General features: G+C 44.6%; 1 protein-coding gene across 2 annotated transcripts; it reads left to right on the top strand.

Annotated features, from left to right (window-relative positions):
- Positions 1-3895: 3895 nt before the first annotated feature.
- On the top strand, positions 3896-14842 carry PGAM5 (PGAM family member 5, mitochondrial serine/threonine protein phosphatase). 2 transcript variants are annotated; one of them, XM_082066435.1, is made up of 6 exons: positions 3896-4220; positions 8201-8379; positions 9831-9956; positions 10716-10804; positions 11116-11246; positions 13100-14842. In XM_082066435.1, exons 1-6 carry the CDS (start codon positions 3946-3948, stop codon positions 13248-13250), a joined length of 951 nt encoding a protein of 316 aa, XP_081922561.1. In that variant the 5' UTR covers positions 3896-3945; the 3' UTR covers positions 13251-14842. The 2 variants fall into 2 exon arrangements, with proteins under 2 accessions (XP_081922561.1, XP_081922560.1); XM_082066434.1 differs by having other exon boundaries at positions 11113-11246.
- The last annotated feature ends 3265 nt before the right edge of the window (positions 14843-18107 follow it).

Here is an 18107-nt window from a genome sequence, read left to right as displayed (position 1 = left end):
TCAAAATCTTTTATTGCTTTAACTGGGTGAGTCATACAAACCAAAGTTCTTAAAAGCAGTATTCTCTCTTGCTCTATTAAAAAACATATATATTAAGTGAGCTTAAGTAGCATCATTTTACAAGCCCAAATTTTAAACTAGTGTATCATTTACATTTTGCTGAGTCTCAAGCAGGCCAGTATGACATCAATATTTCCTTTAAGAGACCCAGCAGTAAGTCCATAGTATATGTCTGAATACATTTGGATGACATAATGCTTCCTTTTTCTCTATGTCTCTTTTGAGAAAAATTTACCATTTTGTTTTTCTTTTTTATCGATTGGGAAGGTGATACACAATACATAAATGTGCTTGGGGCCATGGAAAAGGCCTTTCAAAACTACATATTCCTCATTTCAAACGTCCTTTTATTACTCTAAGTGTTTTGTTTAAAAAAAATGCCTGAAAGTTCATAAATTTTGCTTGCCAGTTGCAGGCTAGAGACCTGCCCTTGCTCTCCCTGGAGCTAATGGTAAAACATCCAAACACTGACTCATCCCTGTACGGGACGATCCAGGTCCTGTACAGAAAACAGGCATTTTTCCTGTGCCGAAGGGAACTCTGAGGCTGCCGCTGCTCCTGCCAACGCGACACCTTTTGTCAGGCTGCATTTGTACAGACTTTTCTGCCAATCACGCTGGCTTCCTGACTTCTGGTTTGCTTTGCTCTGGTCACAACACAGGTAAGAGGCCACCCTAACCCTGGGCACCTTGCTTGAAGGGATCTCTCCATCCACCCCCAGGAACCAGCCCTGAGCGTTGCACCTGGAGCATCAGTAGCACAAGCAGTTGCTGTTTTAGCTAACAATAATTCCATTAGTGGGTACCATCAGTACATGGTTATCCTCTTAGATGGATTTTCTGCTCACAGATGAAATACAACATAATAGAAGCAATTACAATAGTAGCAATGTGAATATATATAAAAAAAAACAAAGAGCAAGAAGGAGTTGCTAATGTAATGCAGGACTGTATATTCAAACTAGTGGTAACTTTCAACAGATTGGAGGTTTTTTTAACCTAATTAAATTGCAAGTTTACCAAATAGTAAATATAATCTAATTAAAAATAACATTTTTGGACTTACTGAGTAAAACCTTAGATAATCTCAAAAGGCTTTTGCACATGAATTGTATAAGTGAATTAGTGCCTAAGCCAAGCAAAAATAAACTGCAGATTGTGAGCATATGCACAGAATATTTCTGATGGTGAAGTCTCATTGCAGAAGAATGACACCCAAAATGCAGCACTGAGGCAAACAATATTATTTTCATTTCCTAGCACAATGAGATTGCCCAGATGTTCAGCAATACATTTTTGCTGAGGAAGCAATTTTGATGATTGCCCAACAACAGCCTCAAACTTTTCTGGCCGTGAGCTGAGCGCGGGCCTGGTGTGAGTCGGAGCTGCTGTCACGTGCTTAGGAAGCTTGCCTGTGTTTATACTGGGATTTTGACCTCGAGTGGCAGATTATTTGTGCAATCAAGGCCCCTTTAATAACACTGAGATTTCAAGCAGAACCATATGATTTTAGAATCCAGTTCAAGCAATTAAAAGATTTATCATGAATTGCAGTATTTGTCCCACCCAGCTTCAGCCTGTCCCTGTCCCCAGACGCGTGATGGTATCTGGTACAGGTTTTTCCTCCTTTTGTGAGTTTTTGGAGGTCAAATACAGCAACAGGGGTTCAGGTTAGAGGGCGGGAAGGGGTAGGATACATGTGAGACAGCGAATGGAGAATGAGTGTTATGAGGGATAAAAGAGAAAAGGCATTGTGGAGGGAAAAGATTTAGAAGTAATTTCCGGGAAGCGAGGAGTCTGAGACCTGGGGAAAAAGAACGGTGCTATTTATGAGGAATTGGGTGTGAACTTTTGAAAAGAAACTCTTTCCTTCTGGGCTTTTACTATGAAAGAACATACACAGTAGAAATACAGTAGAAATGCACACATCTCCTTCTATGATAAGGGCTAATATTTCCAACATAAACTAAAGAAAAATAATAAAATTAAAATTTTAAAGCTATACAAAAAGAAACAAAGCTGAGTACCTTAAATATAGAGAAAGAGGTGCCAAGAAGGATAAAGGACGGGAGGAAAAAAATCCAGTCTGTAGCAAGTTTTCATTAGGGTCTGTGATTCACTTGTCTGTCCCCTGGGGCCACTGTTGATGTGTAAAACGTCTTGGAGCCAAAGAACTGTACTACAGTCAGCTCTGTTTCTCCGTCTGCACCGTCTGTGTGTGAGACAGAGACACAAAGTGGTGGACGGGGGAAAGACACTCGGCTGGGAAAGCTGGAAATGCTTTAACTTCTTCAGCAGAAGGACAGTTTTCTTTTGGGCAGGCACAGCGTCCTTGTCCTACAGAACAAAGGAGCTGTAAGCACCACGGCTCAGCAGAACAGACCCCTGTGTGCTTGGGGGAGGGAACAGACTCTATTTTCAGTTGTTCTGGAGTCACATTGATTGAAATCTGCTATTGGAAGCTGTGTACCCAGCTGGCGTGTTGGTGGGATAATGCAAATAGTGCAATTTGTGGTGTAGGGAATGAGGGTAGGGAGGTGAAGCTTGAACAGGTGGACAGGAATGATAAGAACGCGTAATTAAATGTGCAAAGGCTGAGTAATGGAATCTGGAACATCCACCAGCTCCCTGCAAACTGCTGAATTTAACAGGTAGAAATCAGTGCTTAATTTCAGATGCTTCTCTTTCCCCAAGGCTTCTGTTGCAAGGTTATTATGGCAGTACCACTGCTGATCTAACGACAATTAACATTCCAGTTTGACCACATAGTTTCTTCTGTACGATGTAATGCTGGTGGAGCTACCCTGAGATCTTGCTTCTCAAAGGAGTCTCCTTTGTACGCCGTGAGGATGGGAATGGCCGCCCTGCCGCAAACCAGTTCTGCTGCGGGCAGCTGACTGATGGCCACTTGTACTTCCCCAAACCCTCATTCTGTTTCCAGCGTCAGGAACCCATGCGGACTGCATGAGACCAATTCCTCTGTAAGTCAACTCAGGGCTCGTAACTAAATATGATGTGTCTTTACCCATGGAAGTTGCAGCCTCCCATTCGTGCAAGCGGAGCGCTCACGCTGGCACCCGCATTAGGTGGTTAAAACCAGGCAGGGCTGGGCGTCATAGATTCATAGAACGTCAGGGATTGGAGGGACCTCAAAAGCACATCCAGTCCAATCCCCCCACCGGAGCAGGAACACCCAGATGATGTAACACGAGAATGTGTCCAGGTGGGTTTGAATGTCTCCAGAGTAGGAGACTCCACAACCCCCCTGGGCAGCCTGGGCCAGTGTCTGTCACCCTCACTGAGAAGTTGTTTCTTCTCATATTTAAGTGGAACCTCCTGTGTTCCAGTTTGAACCCATTACCCTTGTCCGTTGGTTGTCATCGAGAAGAGCCTGGCTCCATCCTCCTGACACTCACCCTTTATATATCTGTAAACATGAATGAGGTCCCCCCTCAGTCTCCTCTTCTCCAGCTCCAGCGCCCCAGCTCCCTCAGCCTTTCCTCACACGGGAGATGCTCCACTCCCTTCAGCATCTTGGTGGCTGCGCTGGACTCTCTCCAGCAGTTATCTCCCTGCCCAGCCCGTACCGGGCTCCCCGCCACCAGCCTGGGGCACAAACCAGTTCTCGGCTGGCCAGGCAGGATCGGCCCCTCCGACTGGACGCCTGAGCAGCGCGGCTGAGGGAGGCAGAGCTCAGGCTGCCCGGAGGACAGGCCCAGGGCTGGGGCTGAGACGGGCTCAGCCCCCCAGGCGCAGCGAGAGCAGCTGCCGCTCCCGCCGCCCGTCCCGTCCCTTCGCGGAGGAATCTTGCCCCACGCCGCGCGCCGTCCGGGGCGGGGCGCGCGCTCGGCGGGTGGCGCGGGGCTGAGGGGGCACGCGGCCCGCCATGTCGTTCCGCCGCGCCCTGGCGCTGGCCGCCTGCGGGCTGGCCGGCGGCTCCGTGCTCTTCTCCGCCGTGGCCGTGGGCAAGCAGCCGGCTCGGGGCGGCGACGCCGAGCCGCGCCCGGGGGGCTCTGCCGCTCCCGCCGCCGTTCCCTCCGCGTCCGCCGCGCCGCCGGGTTTGCTGCTGCTGCCGCCCGCCGCCGCCTCCTGCCCGCCGGCCCCCGGCTGGATCGAGAGACCCGCCGGGACCGGCGGCTACTGGGACAGCAACTGGGACAGGTGAGCGCGGCGGGGCGGAGGTGGCCGCGGCTCCCTGCCCGCCGGGTGGGACCCGCTCTCGGGTGGGACCCGCTCTCGGGTGGGACCCGCTCTCGGGTGGCCGTGCCGAGGGGCCCGGAGGGACCGACAGCCGTGGGGCGGCGGGAGCTGCCGGTGGGCGCCCTCGGGAGCGGGGCTGCGGGGGGAGCGCCCTGCGGCGGGAACGGGGGGGGCCCGGGCTGCCCCGCGGGAGCTGCCGGAGCCTCCACCCGCGGCCCGTCCGAGCCCGGGGACAGACCGAGAATCCACAGGACCCTTTGTCAGGTGGAATTTGAGGTGGTAGGCTGTTCAAAGCAGAATGCAGTTGAAATTCTTGATTCTCCTTGAAAATTGTTGACGTTCTGGGGCGCCTGTGCGCTCTGAAGGGGGATGCCCTCACTGTGCTTTGCTTTAGGTAGTTCAGAGACTTTCCCCGTGTGAAGATGTGCAGATCCCTCCGTTCTAACACTCCCATGCAGTGAGACTGCAAAGCCTTAGCTTGTGATAAATGTGTAGAAGGTATGCCTGTGTTTTTTTAACATGGTGTTAGCCATATCTCAGTATCACTTCATGTCTACACCAAGATTTTTGTGTTCAATAGGAGCACCCTCGTGGATGAAAAGCATTGCCTGTGCTGGGCGTGTGTCAGGCCTGCTGCTCGTGTTGGCCGTGACCCTGCAAGTTGGTGTTTGTAAATCCTTGTAACGTTGCTTTGAACCTGACTTGTGTTTTTCAGTGTTGAAATACGTTCACCCAAGGGTTAACTACATTTTTTTCTGGTTCTTTAATTAGGATGTGCAAATATCTGTATTGAGGTTTGGCTCATTTAGCTTCTGTCTGGTAGAATTATCTCCCCAGGGATACATATGTCAGGCTCCAGTTTAATCGTAGTAAATCCAAACTTAAGCACTAACAGATTTTTATTGTATAATGCATCATGTTTTGATTTTTGAGATGCTACAGAATCAAATGCTCCTATAAATAGGACTATGTACATCTTAATTATAAAACCAAGATTTTCGTTAAATAAGGTTGTACCTGGTTAAGCAGTTGTACAGAGGGAGGTACTAAAGCTTGTTCAGTTGCAGATCCAGGCCTTTCGAGTTCAGCAAAATGGTTGATTTTCTTCAGGGATTCTGAAGTACTTTCAGATTCATATAACATTTTTTTTAGCTAATTCAGGAAGTAGAGATTGTGGTATAAGTGATGTAGCTGTCCCAAGTGCCTGAACAAATATGGCTAGGTAACAGTTACTAGCAGTTAAGGTTAGTGTAGTGTATTGCCATTTATCATAGCGTGCAAACAGTGGAAATGTATTATGTAAATATATTAGCAGATCAATTTTAGTTTTCTGCTGTGTGGTGTCTACCAATTGGTTTAGTGTGGCTTTGGCACACACCTGGTTGAAGTCTTAATATTGATTTTTGGATGATGTTGGCAGAAACACATAACATGTAAAGTTATTAAATGGCTTATAGATACACAGAGCATCTGACAGCTTCTCTTTGGGGGCGAGGAATGTTTTACAAAGTCACATCAGGAGCAAATAAGCAGATATTACACTGTTAACAACTGATGGCTTTTCAGGTTTGAAACAAAAGAATGCAAATACCTTGATCTGATATGATGCTACACCTAGGATGTTCCATTGGTCTGTGCCACCTGCACAGGAATTGTACAGCTCAGTTCTTGGACAAGACTAGATACAGTTTCATTCATGTAAAATACTTAGTTCTAATAAAGCTTCTGTTCCTTGGAAAGCTTGGTGTGGGATGGGGTAGGGAGGCTTTGAATTATTTTCTAAATTTCTGGGCTGCATGTACCTTCCTATATTTTCTGAGTGGTTCTTGTAATTAGTTTTATTAGAAATAAAACTATAAATACCTGGATTTCAAAGTATGTTACCAGAATGAAGACATTTGTCGGGCTGACTGACATGTTTCAGTGACACGCAGGTGAAAAGGAGGTTGTCATGGATTAAGTGATGCTTTTATTTTAGTTGGGTTTAAATGTGGTTCCTGACACTGCCACTGCTTTTTAGCGAAGTTCTGTCCAGCTACAATCTTGGGTGATTTTGTTTTTTATAAGGGAATGCAGAAAACAGAATTTGTCAGCTTCTGAGTGTCAGCGGCCTTAAAGAACCTACTGAAGTTAAGTCTTAGTAGTATTAAAAGTTTTCCTGCTCATAAACTTTCTAAAACTAGCTTATGCTAAAAATATTGTTAAGCTTGGTTATCTTCTCATGACTCGTTTATGCAGCTGGTGCTTTTCAGAGCACATATTACCATTGAATAACTTCTGAGGTGCCGGAGGGGAGAGCGCAGGATTTCCACTCAGGCATGTCTTGCTATGTGTTCCTACCGTAGGATGAGTTAATCCCTATGTTACTTTACAAATGTGCTTGAATTTTTCAGACATTTTTTCTATTCTCTTAATGGATCTTTCCAGCAATATAGTTTCTACTGAATCAAAAGAAGTATCCCATGAAATAGCAATGAAACTTCTTGATATTTGACTATTGTTTCATTTTTAATGCCTCACTGAACTGTGTTAACAGCCTAAGGAGTGTGTTGAGCTTCATTGTTTGATAGAAATCATGTCTTTGCTAGAGCAAAATGGATGCAGGGCTTTTAAAAAACAGTCTTGTGGTGAACTGTAGAAATAGGTATGTGAAGCAGCAGTTTTCTGTGACCAAATTAGTTTGTCTCAAACTGAGTACAAATTAGGTTCTTGATTGAAAATCCATAAACAAATAAAGTATAATTATTATAATGGAAGAAGTGACATCTGGTATGAATTAAATAAATTAACTGTTCTTTAGCTATGAGATCAAGGGAGAGGATTTATGCTCTGAGCTGGAGAGACATAGCAAAAGGATTTGTATTAACGGGGTAGAGGATCTGTGTGGGGGGCTAGAAGACTAATCCGTGGGCGATTTGGGCTGGGTTGGTGATGATAGTGCAGTGTTGGTGGGTGTCGGCAGCAGCAGATCCGTGGCACTGATCCGTGACACCGGGGGAGGGAGGGGAAAATCCTTGGTGCCTCTTGAGGAACTGGATGAGCTGTCGGGGCGATGTGCGAGGGGGAAGGTGATGGGGTGCAGGGGGGTGATGGGGTGCGGCCTGACAGCATGGAAGGAAGATTAAAGTGGCATGAGAGGAGAGAGTGATGAAAAAGATGAAAGGGTAAGTGAACGCTCCAGGCTGAAAAATAAATGTTACTGGAGAGACCTGATGTGACCTGGTTAATTTAAAACACAAAATAATTCTCAGCGTGCACTGCAGAACGTTGGAGTCTTTCTAGGATATTGTTTGGTTTGGGTTTTTTGTTTGGTTTTTTTTAGTCATTTGATGTAAATGCAATTGATGAAGTGCAAATTTTGTAGGTGTTTTCACAGGGCCTTTTAGATACAGAACATTTCCTTACCTTTATGATCAGTCAACACCTCTTCCTTGCTTCCTCAGCATCATTCATGGTTAGTTTTTCTTGTCAAAAAGCCTACCATTACACCTGTGACAAAATCAGTGAAAATCCGAAGAACAACCATTGAATTGGCAGGAATTTGAATATAGAGTCTCTGGTAGTGTTTATAATCTTGTCCAGACAGACTTCAGCTTTCATGTTTTAGTGTACGCCATTGGTTTGTGTTATGATTTTTCTGTTGTGTTTGTTGCTTTTTTTCCCCAGGAGTGAACTGAGAGGTGGCTGTTACTGAACAGCAAATTTATCTGTGTCAGTAACGCCTTTTAACCTACAGCATTAACTGTTGTTCTTGTTGTTGTTGTTTTTTTAATTGAAGCTTTTTTTTTTAATAGCTTTTGCACAATAGTTTGCATCAGTTTTGTGATATAAATGGCTAAATAGTCAATTTTAGTATTTCAGCTATAGCCAGAACTAAGGGAAGACTACCCATCTGTAAATCTTCTCTATCTAAAAATGACATTTTAAATGTGTTTGTTTAGACGTGAACCACTGGCTCTTATCAACCTCAAAAAGAAAAATGAAGAAACCGGGGAAGAAGAACTTGCCTCACGCTTAGATCACTGCAAAGCAAAAGCCACCAGGCACATATTCCTTATCCGTCATTCTCAATATAATTTGGATGGCCGGGCTGATAAGGACAGAACTCTTACCCCACTTGGTATGTATAACTAGAAGCATCATACTTTGCACTTTGAGATAATCATTTTTCAGTTGCTGCTGTCCTGATGAGTACAGGTTGGTAACTGAGCTCTGCTCTGGGTCTCACTGCCAAACCTTAATCCACTTCATGGATCCTTTGTGGCAGAAAGGTGTCATGAATGTTTGTTTTTTCTATTTTTGATCTTCTAAATCCAAACATTAAAACCTGCTTTACCATGTTCTAAACACACTCAGTTATAAAGAAACTTCACAAAGGATATTTTCAACTATCTTAAGGTTGCTTGAGCACATTTTCTTGCTAGGGGACATAGTTCCCCAAGGCTAAGCTTTTAAAGTTTGCTCCATGACTAACTTCGGGATAGATCTATCTTAAAAGGTGGCTTGTGTTTCTGTTGTTAATTTTGCTGATTTATTAAAAAAAATACCCCTGACTTTCCTTTCAGTTGGAGTGTTTATAATTAAATACGTTTCACATTTGCTACTATGCACTGTTCCTGGGAATACGGCTAATCAGTTACATGAAATGAGGATAACTTCTGTCTGTCTTAATCTTAATTAATTGATCCAGTGACTAGGTCTCAAATGTTAATTAGTGTTACTTTAATAGTGTGCTTGAAAAGCAGTGGACACTTTCTTGATCCTATGCATACCAATACTGTTCTGAGAGGGGAAGAATTGCTGTGCAGTGCTGCTTTGAGTTTTGGAAGTCTGGTGTCAAATGTTTAGTAGAAAAGTCATTCTTTCCCCCCTCAAGTCTTAACCACCAGTGTGCAGACAGGAGTGAAATGCTAATTTTAGGACTAAGATGCTATCTTAAGGTGATAACAAAGTATAATCTTAATCCTGTCTCATCCTGTGCCTTGGATAAATTACTTAAACTGTCTGCTGTCTTTTCACCTACCAACCTGAAAAACGGAATAAAGCCTTCCCTAGGGTATCCACATGCTGTGGTTCTTAACTGTTCCAAGGTGATGTTGCCTTTATGAAAAAAAGCACTGTCAGGTCTGAGTGGATCTGTTTGACACGGTCTCCTCTTCTGTGCTCCCGGAACAGAGAGATGGCAGATGGCTTGGGTAGTGCTGGCTTTGATTGGAAGTGGCTCCCTTGGGATGGGGCAAGCAGGGATATTGAATACTTCAGTGAAAGGCTCTCAAGGTTTTTATGTATATATTTTAAAATAAAACAAACAAACAACCCCCAGAACGAACAACCAAACAAAACTCCTCTAACTTTTCCTTCCGATGGAAATGCAACTTGAAATTATCCAGCAAGTAAGCTTGATTTGAATAAGTAGTGACTCTGGTAAAAATGTTTTCCGATTACTTTTTGAAAGGAACAAAACCTGACATCAATGGAGACCTTTTATTTCTACCATACAACTTTTTTGGTAGTTTGTGTGAGGTGTTTACGTGAGTGTCACCAGTTTATATGATGAATATCATTTTTAAGGTCGAGAGCAGGCTGAACTGACTGGACAAAGGCTGGCAAGCTTGGGATTAAAATTTGATCAGATTATCCACTCCTCCATGACTAGAGCAACTGAAACAACTGAAATTATAAGCAAACATCTCCCAGGTAAAGTTACTTCCTTTAATTTTTCATTGTTTTCTGATCCTTAAAACTTCTTCCAGTAGAATTCTAAGCTTGTCTTTAAGGTTGAGATGTTAGCCAGATTCTAGCCCTGTGTGAATATGAATTTGCAAAGAAACTGACAACCCTAATTCTGCTTATTTCCAGTTTATCTTTAGAAATACAAGAGGGATCTGCCCCTCTGACTGACTCACTGCTGCCTGTATGTGTTGCGGGGGAGAACTCTGCTGGTTGCTCTGCACTGAGGCATTTTGTAAAGCAAAGACTCTGAGAGATCAGCAGGATTGGCTCAGTCCTCCGTCTCGGGGGCAATAGCACAGGGGACAGGAGGATCATACGCTCCAGTTCTTGTAGTGATGCTGGCTGGGTTAGTTAACAGGCCCTTCTGTGTAGCTTTAGCATTAATTAGCAGTATGCACTAGCTGACAAACAGCTTTAGATTAACATCCTTGCAAGTGTGTTTCTTCAAAGAGCAGCAGACTGGGAAGACTCGACTTGCTGTGCCAAGCTGGTCTGACTGTTCTCAGTTGGAATAAACTTTGTCTTGCTGACAACAAAACAGTTGTGATGGAGAGTTTCACACCCCTTGGTAGGAAGTGTGTAGATTAAAATGGTCTTTAGGAAGCAGAGGAAGACTTTCTTGAAGAAAGAATATGAAAAATTTATTGATTGCAGAGTTGTGGGCCTGTTTGCAGTGGCAGGAGAAGTAAGAACTCCTTTCTGAATGAGTATTTAATATTTCAGGAGTCAAAAAAATCAGCACTGATCTGCTGAGAGAGGGAGCACCTATAGAACCAGACCCTCCAGTCTCTCACTGGAAACCAGAAGCTGTGGTAACTTTTTATTTTTTTTTTCTCTGTATTGGTTTTGGTTTTTAATACACTTTATATTGACAGTAGCAATAACTTGCAGTGTCTGAGCTGATGCTTTTTATCTTAGACCTTAGATAATTGCATACTCTTCTCCTCCCTGATAAGTATACAGAACAGTTAAAATCATTTACAGTCTTTAAGTATTAATTCAGCCTCAAGCGGGCATCCCTGTCAAGAAGGACTCTTTAGAGGCTGCAGCCCATCTGCAGATGCAGAGGGTGGCATACACTGCTCTGAGCTGTGTTTAACTCTGAACTCTGTGCCATTAGCAGTATTACGAAGATGGAGCTCGAATTGAGGCTGCTTTTCGAAACTTCATTCATAGAGCCGATGCGAAGCAGGAAGAAGACAGCTATGAGATCTTTGTCTGCCATGCCAACGTGATCCGCTATATCGTGTGCAGGTACGTGTTGGATCGTGTGTCCATCTGTGTTCTTTAAAAGGTTTTACTAAATCCGCATTGGCGTATGGCACCGTGAGCAATGTGTGGATTGGGCTTGTTTGATGTGGTTGGAGATCTGTGCCTGCACTGTGAGCAGATGCTTCTGCAACTCCATCACAGGATTGAATTGCAGATAGAGGACAAATCTGAAAATTGGAACATTTTCATGCTAATTCTAAAGTGAAAATGGCTAAATCGGTGAAAATTGAAACCTTTTTGTACATCCGAACTGTCTCTTTAGTACCATTTCCTTCTGCTTTCTATAAACCTAAGGACAATGCCTGTTGGAAAAGAACAAGTAGAGCATCTATCTGGATGTGTCTTTTTAGAGGTGATGTGAATCTGATCTTATATAATGAATGATTGTAGTTTGGGGAATTCTTTACTAATGAAAATTTTTGTATTGTGTTCAAGTTGTATTAGTGTGTTTTTGCAATAACATCCAGTATTGGATTAGAGGGGAGAGTGGATCTTTCCACCATCATCAAGGTTGTTCATGAAGGAGAGAACAGTTCTGGATCTTTGCCTGTCTCTGTATCCAGTCACCTGAGTCTGTTTTATTCCTCTTCCCTATCAACAAAACCCTGTCTGTAATATCATTTGTCTTGAGCAGGGCAGATGTGATTAAACTTTAATCTGATCAATACCTACAACAATTTCAGTGAGCTTTATTTAGCTGAGCTAGTTAAATGCTAGCCTCTCTGCTCTGTGGCCTGCTTTAGAATGCTTCAAAATTGCTATACTTAAAAATATCGATCAGGTAAACAGGAAATTCTTTGCTGTGCCAAGAGAGATCATCTTGCTGCTACCTAGGCTTTTTCTGAAATAGCCATATACTTTTTGCTGTTTCTTCCCTCTTATTTTTAACTTCTGTGCCTTCCATTACAGCCCATCTGATATCACAATTGGCCACAATCCATGTAGCGTTCCCTTTGAACCTAGCTTGACTGTAGCTGTTTGTTACTTAGTTTCTTAGCCCCTCTGAAAGACTGTCAGAGAGCCAAAACCAAGTTATTCCTCATTATCTGAGGCAAAATATGTCTGAGACAACTTCATATTTTCTCCAGCTGTTTACTAGAATTGATTGAGCTCCCGAGGCTATCCTGTTAGGAATTTTAGAGTAGCTGGAGACTAGCTGTGATTCTGTGTTTCTACAAAAAGCATGAGGTACTTTTCCTTGCCACTCCTGGGGAACAATGTAGCTGATGAAGAGTACTTCTGGTGAATTTATTCCATAGGCATATACAGGCAAGTACAAGGAATTCCTGTCTGCCTCCTCTCTGCTCTTGTTATGTACCTGCCCGTGTTGACAAGGCTAAAATAGTGGATAAAAGCGTGCTGTTTGCCACTTAACACCTGTGTTCTGTGGAGGAGGCCACTGAGGTGCTGCCGTCTTCTCTACCAGTCCTGAGCTGCACAGGGTTTGTGGTGCTGCAGTGAGCCCGTGCCGTGTGTCATCCTGTTTGTTCCGAGGTTGCTCAGAGTGCTCTCAGCAGCCCGTCTACATTAGAGTTTCCACCTTCTGTCAGTTTGAATTAATCCTGTCTACAATAATCATACCCATCTGCTGGACTCTGATTATGCAAGTGCATTATTGGCACTGGTCCAGCACCAACGCTACATTTTCATATCAGTTGCACAAGAAAAATATTTTTCCCAAGGCTGACTGGGGGAGCATTTGCTTGCAAGCTGCAGAATGACCAACAGTTTTCTTTGTTTGCCTTAGCTGGAACAGGAGGTGATGCTGTGAGTGGCATGTTAATATAACTGCTTATGAATGAATAACTTTTTTATATCTTTTTTTTTTTCACTAGAGCATTGCAGTTCCCCCCAGAAGGCTGGCTGCGCATGTCTCTTAACAATGGCAGTATAACTCACTTGGTGATACGTCCGAATGGAAGAGTGGCACTTCGAACACTGGGTGACACAGGTTTCATGCCCCCAGATAAAATCACACGCACCTGAATGAGCAAAACTGATGGCTGTCCAGGAGCTGCCTCTAGTCTCTTTGCACTAGTACATTCAGCTACAGTACCACTAGATTTTTATCTGTTATGTTGGGATGTGATGCTGTCTTAAAAATGTCCTTTAGCCCTCTTGCCTCCTTCATACATACTCATATCTGCCTTTCAGTCCAGAAGAGAAGAAATCTTTGTAAGCCTGAAGCTGTCCAGTCCTCAAGTATTCCCCAGAATTCAGCTCTGGAATACAAAGAGATTGAATGTCTCTGTGCTCAGCAGTTGCAGGAGCACTGACTGTTGTCCCAGCCTGTGAATTTCTATAACCAAAGCTTGCTCTGGTGGATATTTTTCTTGTGCAGGAAAGCAATTGGTGTGGGAACTGAACAGCCTTGTATTGCGCTGCAGGTAAAACTGAAGCCGATGGCAGCTTGTTTCAGCTCTTGCAGAAGAAGTGACAAACAGGGTATTCTGCTGTTCAGAGGGGTGAGGCTTCAGCTTTTGTAAGCTTGTGAAGATGTATGTTTATGTGGTCATTGTTCCCCTCAGCTGTCTGAAAAAGCTCCTGTAAACTGTGCCTGGATCTTGTAAGCATAAAGCAAAGAGGGTAAAAAAACCACATTTGCCTCAGAGCTGTGGTGCTAGAATTAACTGCTCCTTATGTGAAGCGTTCCTCCATCCTCAGGAAGTACATAAGCTATTCTGGACAGTGTTTTTCAGTCTCGTAAAGCCTTTAACTAAAACTTGGGCTGTAGAGGGACATAGGGATGAGTTTGTAGCAGTAAGATGGAAGGAAAGCAGCAGTCCTCTGCATGTGCTTCCAGTTACTGACTCACACATTTTTGAGGAGTAGAGTCTTTGCTCCCATTGATTGGTAGATGTCAGTATCTTCCTTTCAGAGTACAGAAATAACACCGCTCAGTTCCAGGCAGTGATATTTCACGTCACAGGTTCTGCAGTATTGGAGCAAACTGTTGCTTAAAACTTGCCTAAATGGTGAAAAATATCTGTGGGTTGGCTTCTCTAGGCCAGGGCGCAGTACAGCTGCTGCGCAGAACGCTGTACAGCTCCAACATCGCGGGACTTGTGCTAGGAAAAAGGGGGTGGCTGAGAACTGGGGTTCAGTTACGAAGGGAGGGCTCAGAAGCTTTTCATGTTAAGGCTGTTGGCACCCAACCTGGTGTAGTAACTTACCTCACTTAATAGTTGGAATGTTGAAAAATGTCACCATATGCCTCATGTGCCTTGGTGCCAGAGCACATACCACTATAGCAAATGTAAGTAACTGGTTTGGCCGGTTCTCTTAGCACCAAGGATGTTGCTGACACCCTGTGCTGGCTCCTGTCAGAGCTGGATGAAGTGAAATCATGGCACATGCCCAAGACAAGGTGTAAGGGCTTGTTAAGGACTGCTACATCAGAATCATTGCAAGGAAAATGGGGCTAGTAGGGAACAAAACATGATCGTTGTGTCGTGCAAGTTCTGGGGGCAAGAGGAAACCATCATGACGTATCTCTCATTGATGCAACGAGAATAATTTATCAGTTTTTGTCTATTAACTTTTAAAAAGTTTTGAATAAAATAACTGGTCTGTCTTTCTTCCTTGTCTCTCGGGTTGGGTAGCTGTGTAACTATCTGCTCCAGAACGTGCGCCTGAAGTGCTGCTCAGGGCCTGCTGTGTCTCTGCCAGCCAAGCTACATTGACTGGGGCAACAGTTCATTTACCAACTTTACATTTCAGATATTTGGAGTTAAAAGGAAAAACTAGTAAGTTGTTCAGAGTTAATTATCATCCACAGAAATGTGTACGAGCAGCTCACAAGTGGCGGCAGTTGGGCTCTGGTCACAGCCCTTTGTGTTCCAGGGCGGTTTCACTGACCCCACGTGGAAGAGGAGCACCACAGCTGGTGAGGCGAAAATCTTGTGCATTTTTATTTGTATGGGTGCGTGCACATACCCTCTCACATCCGTACTCTTCTCCACCCCTCCCATGCCAAGAAATAGGTTCCTAACAACTCTTTGCACATGTACAGAAATGAACATTTTCTGTGGCACTTAAGTTATGGGGAGAAGGTATGAAATTTTATTTTAAATACATAATTTTTATAACATTCAGACTTCCTTTCTCTTATTCTAAGACCGTTTTTCAAGCCTTCAGTGTTGTTGTGCGCACACTCCCCAGATGTGCATAGGCGTGTTACTAAGCCCTGGACAGATGTCGTGGCATCGACTCAGCTACGTACCACTGTGCCCCATACACTAAATGGTCTGACACTTTATTTCTGAATAGAAAGCAAGGCCATTCTGTATTTTTAACATGACACTTGGCTGATAAAAAACAAACCAAAACCCAAACAACTAATCTTCAGCACCTTTAAAAGTGAACTTTTGACTAAGAAAACACGAGCAATATCAATTTAATGTAAGGTGTCTCTACAGGCCGTGTGTGGAAGAGCTTTCTTCACAATCACGAGTGATCAAATTGCTACATAAATTGCTATTTTTTTTAATAGCTAAAGTGAGCATATTGTTAGAAAAATGACATCTTAAGATGCAGTACAACTGGACTAATGCACGTTATATAACACGGTTAAAAAAATGTTCTCTTGACTGCACCAAAACAAAATTACCAAGTGAAAAGCAGGGGTGGGGGGTGTGTGTGCCATCTGACTACATACCAGTAATATACATTGAAATAATTTTTTTTTTAAAAGCACAGCATAACAAAGGTAAAAAGGACCAAAAAAAAAGTGTGTTAATGTCAGTCTCCTGGCTCTAATGAACTCTTACCAAAAGGGCACCGGCCACACGACAGCTGAAGGAGCAGGGTGGAAAACAGCAGCTGCACACCCAGCAACTTACATGTGAATTTGACTTTAACATGGTATTAGGCAATTAAACATCTGCACAATTTATCCAGAATGACAAAGGCATCATTTACATTAGGCTTAATTATAAAGAAAGAGCTAAATGAGCCTTTTAAAAATTAATTTCTAAAATAGGAATGCTCTCCCCCAGAAGAGACCTATTGCACCAAATAATCAAACTTAGAAAAGAGGCATTAAAATACATTCCGCTCAGAAAGTCCAGAAGAAAAACTGTATGTGCCCATAGTAAGTGGATGCCACTTAAAAAAAAAAAAAAGTCTAAAAGAACAAATAATTATTTAAAAAAAAAGTTACAAAAGGCACTATTAGGCTTGCAAAAGCATTAAGTGCCTTTTTTTAGGCTTGTGCCAAATCATGAACCTATGGCAGAGTGTACGGTGTGCAAACAGTTGCTGCAATGTGCAGTGCGCTGCAGTACCCGCTGTGCCCACACGCCGGCAGCACTGAGCCGGGTGCAGTACCCGCTGTGCCCGCAGGCCGGCAGCGCTGAGCCGGGTGCAGTACCCGCTGTGCCCACAGGCCGGCAGCACTGAGCCGGGTGCAGTACCCGCTGTGCCCACAGGCCGGCAGCACTGAGCCCCGGCGCGTTTGCTCTGCTGGCCGACAGCACTCGGAGGCAGCGCGGTTACCCCGCGGTGTCGCCCGTCTCCTCGGCCCGGCCCCAGCTTTCCCCGGCTTGCAGCAGCACGCCAGGGCTTTTCCTTGACCTGCTTCTCTTGTCCTACACGCAGCCCCACGTCCATCTCCCGGCTGCTGGCGGCCCTTTCCCACTCCAAAAGTGCTGCCTATGATGGCCAAACGGCATCTCCTGCTACAGGAACCACGTGGGAGGCGACCCCCCCCGCTCCCAGCAGCAGGGTGATTTGGATATTGGGCGCGACTTTTTGTTCTGTTCTCTTTCTATTCGAGCCCATTGATTTCGATTTAATTTCTATTCCCGTAGTCACGCCTCTTATTCCCATTCTCCTCGCCCCATCGTCGCCCCGCCTCCGTTCCCCATGCGTCCCGCCCCGCCCCGCCCCGTCCCGTTCCTCTCGCGATCTGATTGGTAAACTCCCTATCTCATTTGCATTCTCCCCGCCCATCGTCGCCCTGCCCCTCGTCCGCGTGCGCCCCGCCTCCCTGGTTTCCTCTCGCGATCTGATTGGCACGCTCCATATCTCATTTGCATTTTCCCTGCCCACTAAGCCCGTACCCCGAGCCGATTTGCGTATTTGGCGCGAGTTTTTGTTCTGTTCTATTTCTACCCGAACCCATCTATCTATTTCTATTATTTCTATTTCTATTATTTCTATTTCTATTATTTCTATTTCTATTATTTCTATTTCTATTTCTATTTTTCTATCTATTAATTTCAATTTCTTTTCTATTTCTGTTTCTTTTTCCCGGCGGCCCGTTCAACACTGTTCTTCTGATTTGCATGTCCCCGCCCTTAGCGGCAGCACGGCGCACTTTTACAGAGCGGCACTGCGCATGCGCACCCCCCAGGGGCGCAGTACCGCAATCTCGCCAGCAGGAGGCAGCAGCTACACCCGGCGGGAGCCTCTTGGGTGGGTTTTTCGCGCACGTTGTTTATTTATTTATTTATGTATTTATTCCTCGCCCCCCGTCGCAGACCCAGATTCAGGGTGTTTGCGGTATTTTTGTGCCGTGGCGCCGGGTCCCACTCTCTGTGCAGGGAAAAGCCTCATTTGGGACACCCGGCCCCGAACCTGGGTGGGCAAATGGGAAAAGAAGGGGGAAGAGGCAGCTCTGGAAAGCACTTGTGTATCTTTCCTTTCTTTTGAGAGAGAGGTCTATAGTTGCCGATGAGTGATTGAGGGCTCTGCCTCCTGCAGAACAATGTTCAACCACCCACAGCAAAGCGACTGGACAACTGCCTGCAAATTCTCAGGCATCGGAGTTCGTAGAAATCAATAATTGAATGCAGCAGCACAGCTGCAGGGCTGGGCCTATCTGGTACCTGCCCAGAGGTC

This window comes from Streptopelia decaocto, assembly GCF_964273445.1.
Source record: "Streptopelia decaocto genome assembly, chromosome: 15".
Taxonomy (NCBI): Eukaryota; Metazoa; Chordata; class Aves; order Columbiformes; family Columbidae; genus Streptopelia; species Streptopelia decaocto.
This window is presented reverse-complemented; position numbering and strand designations above follow the sequence as displayed.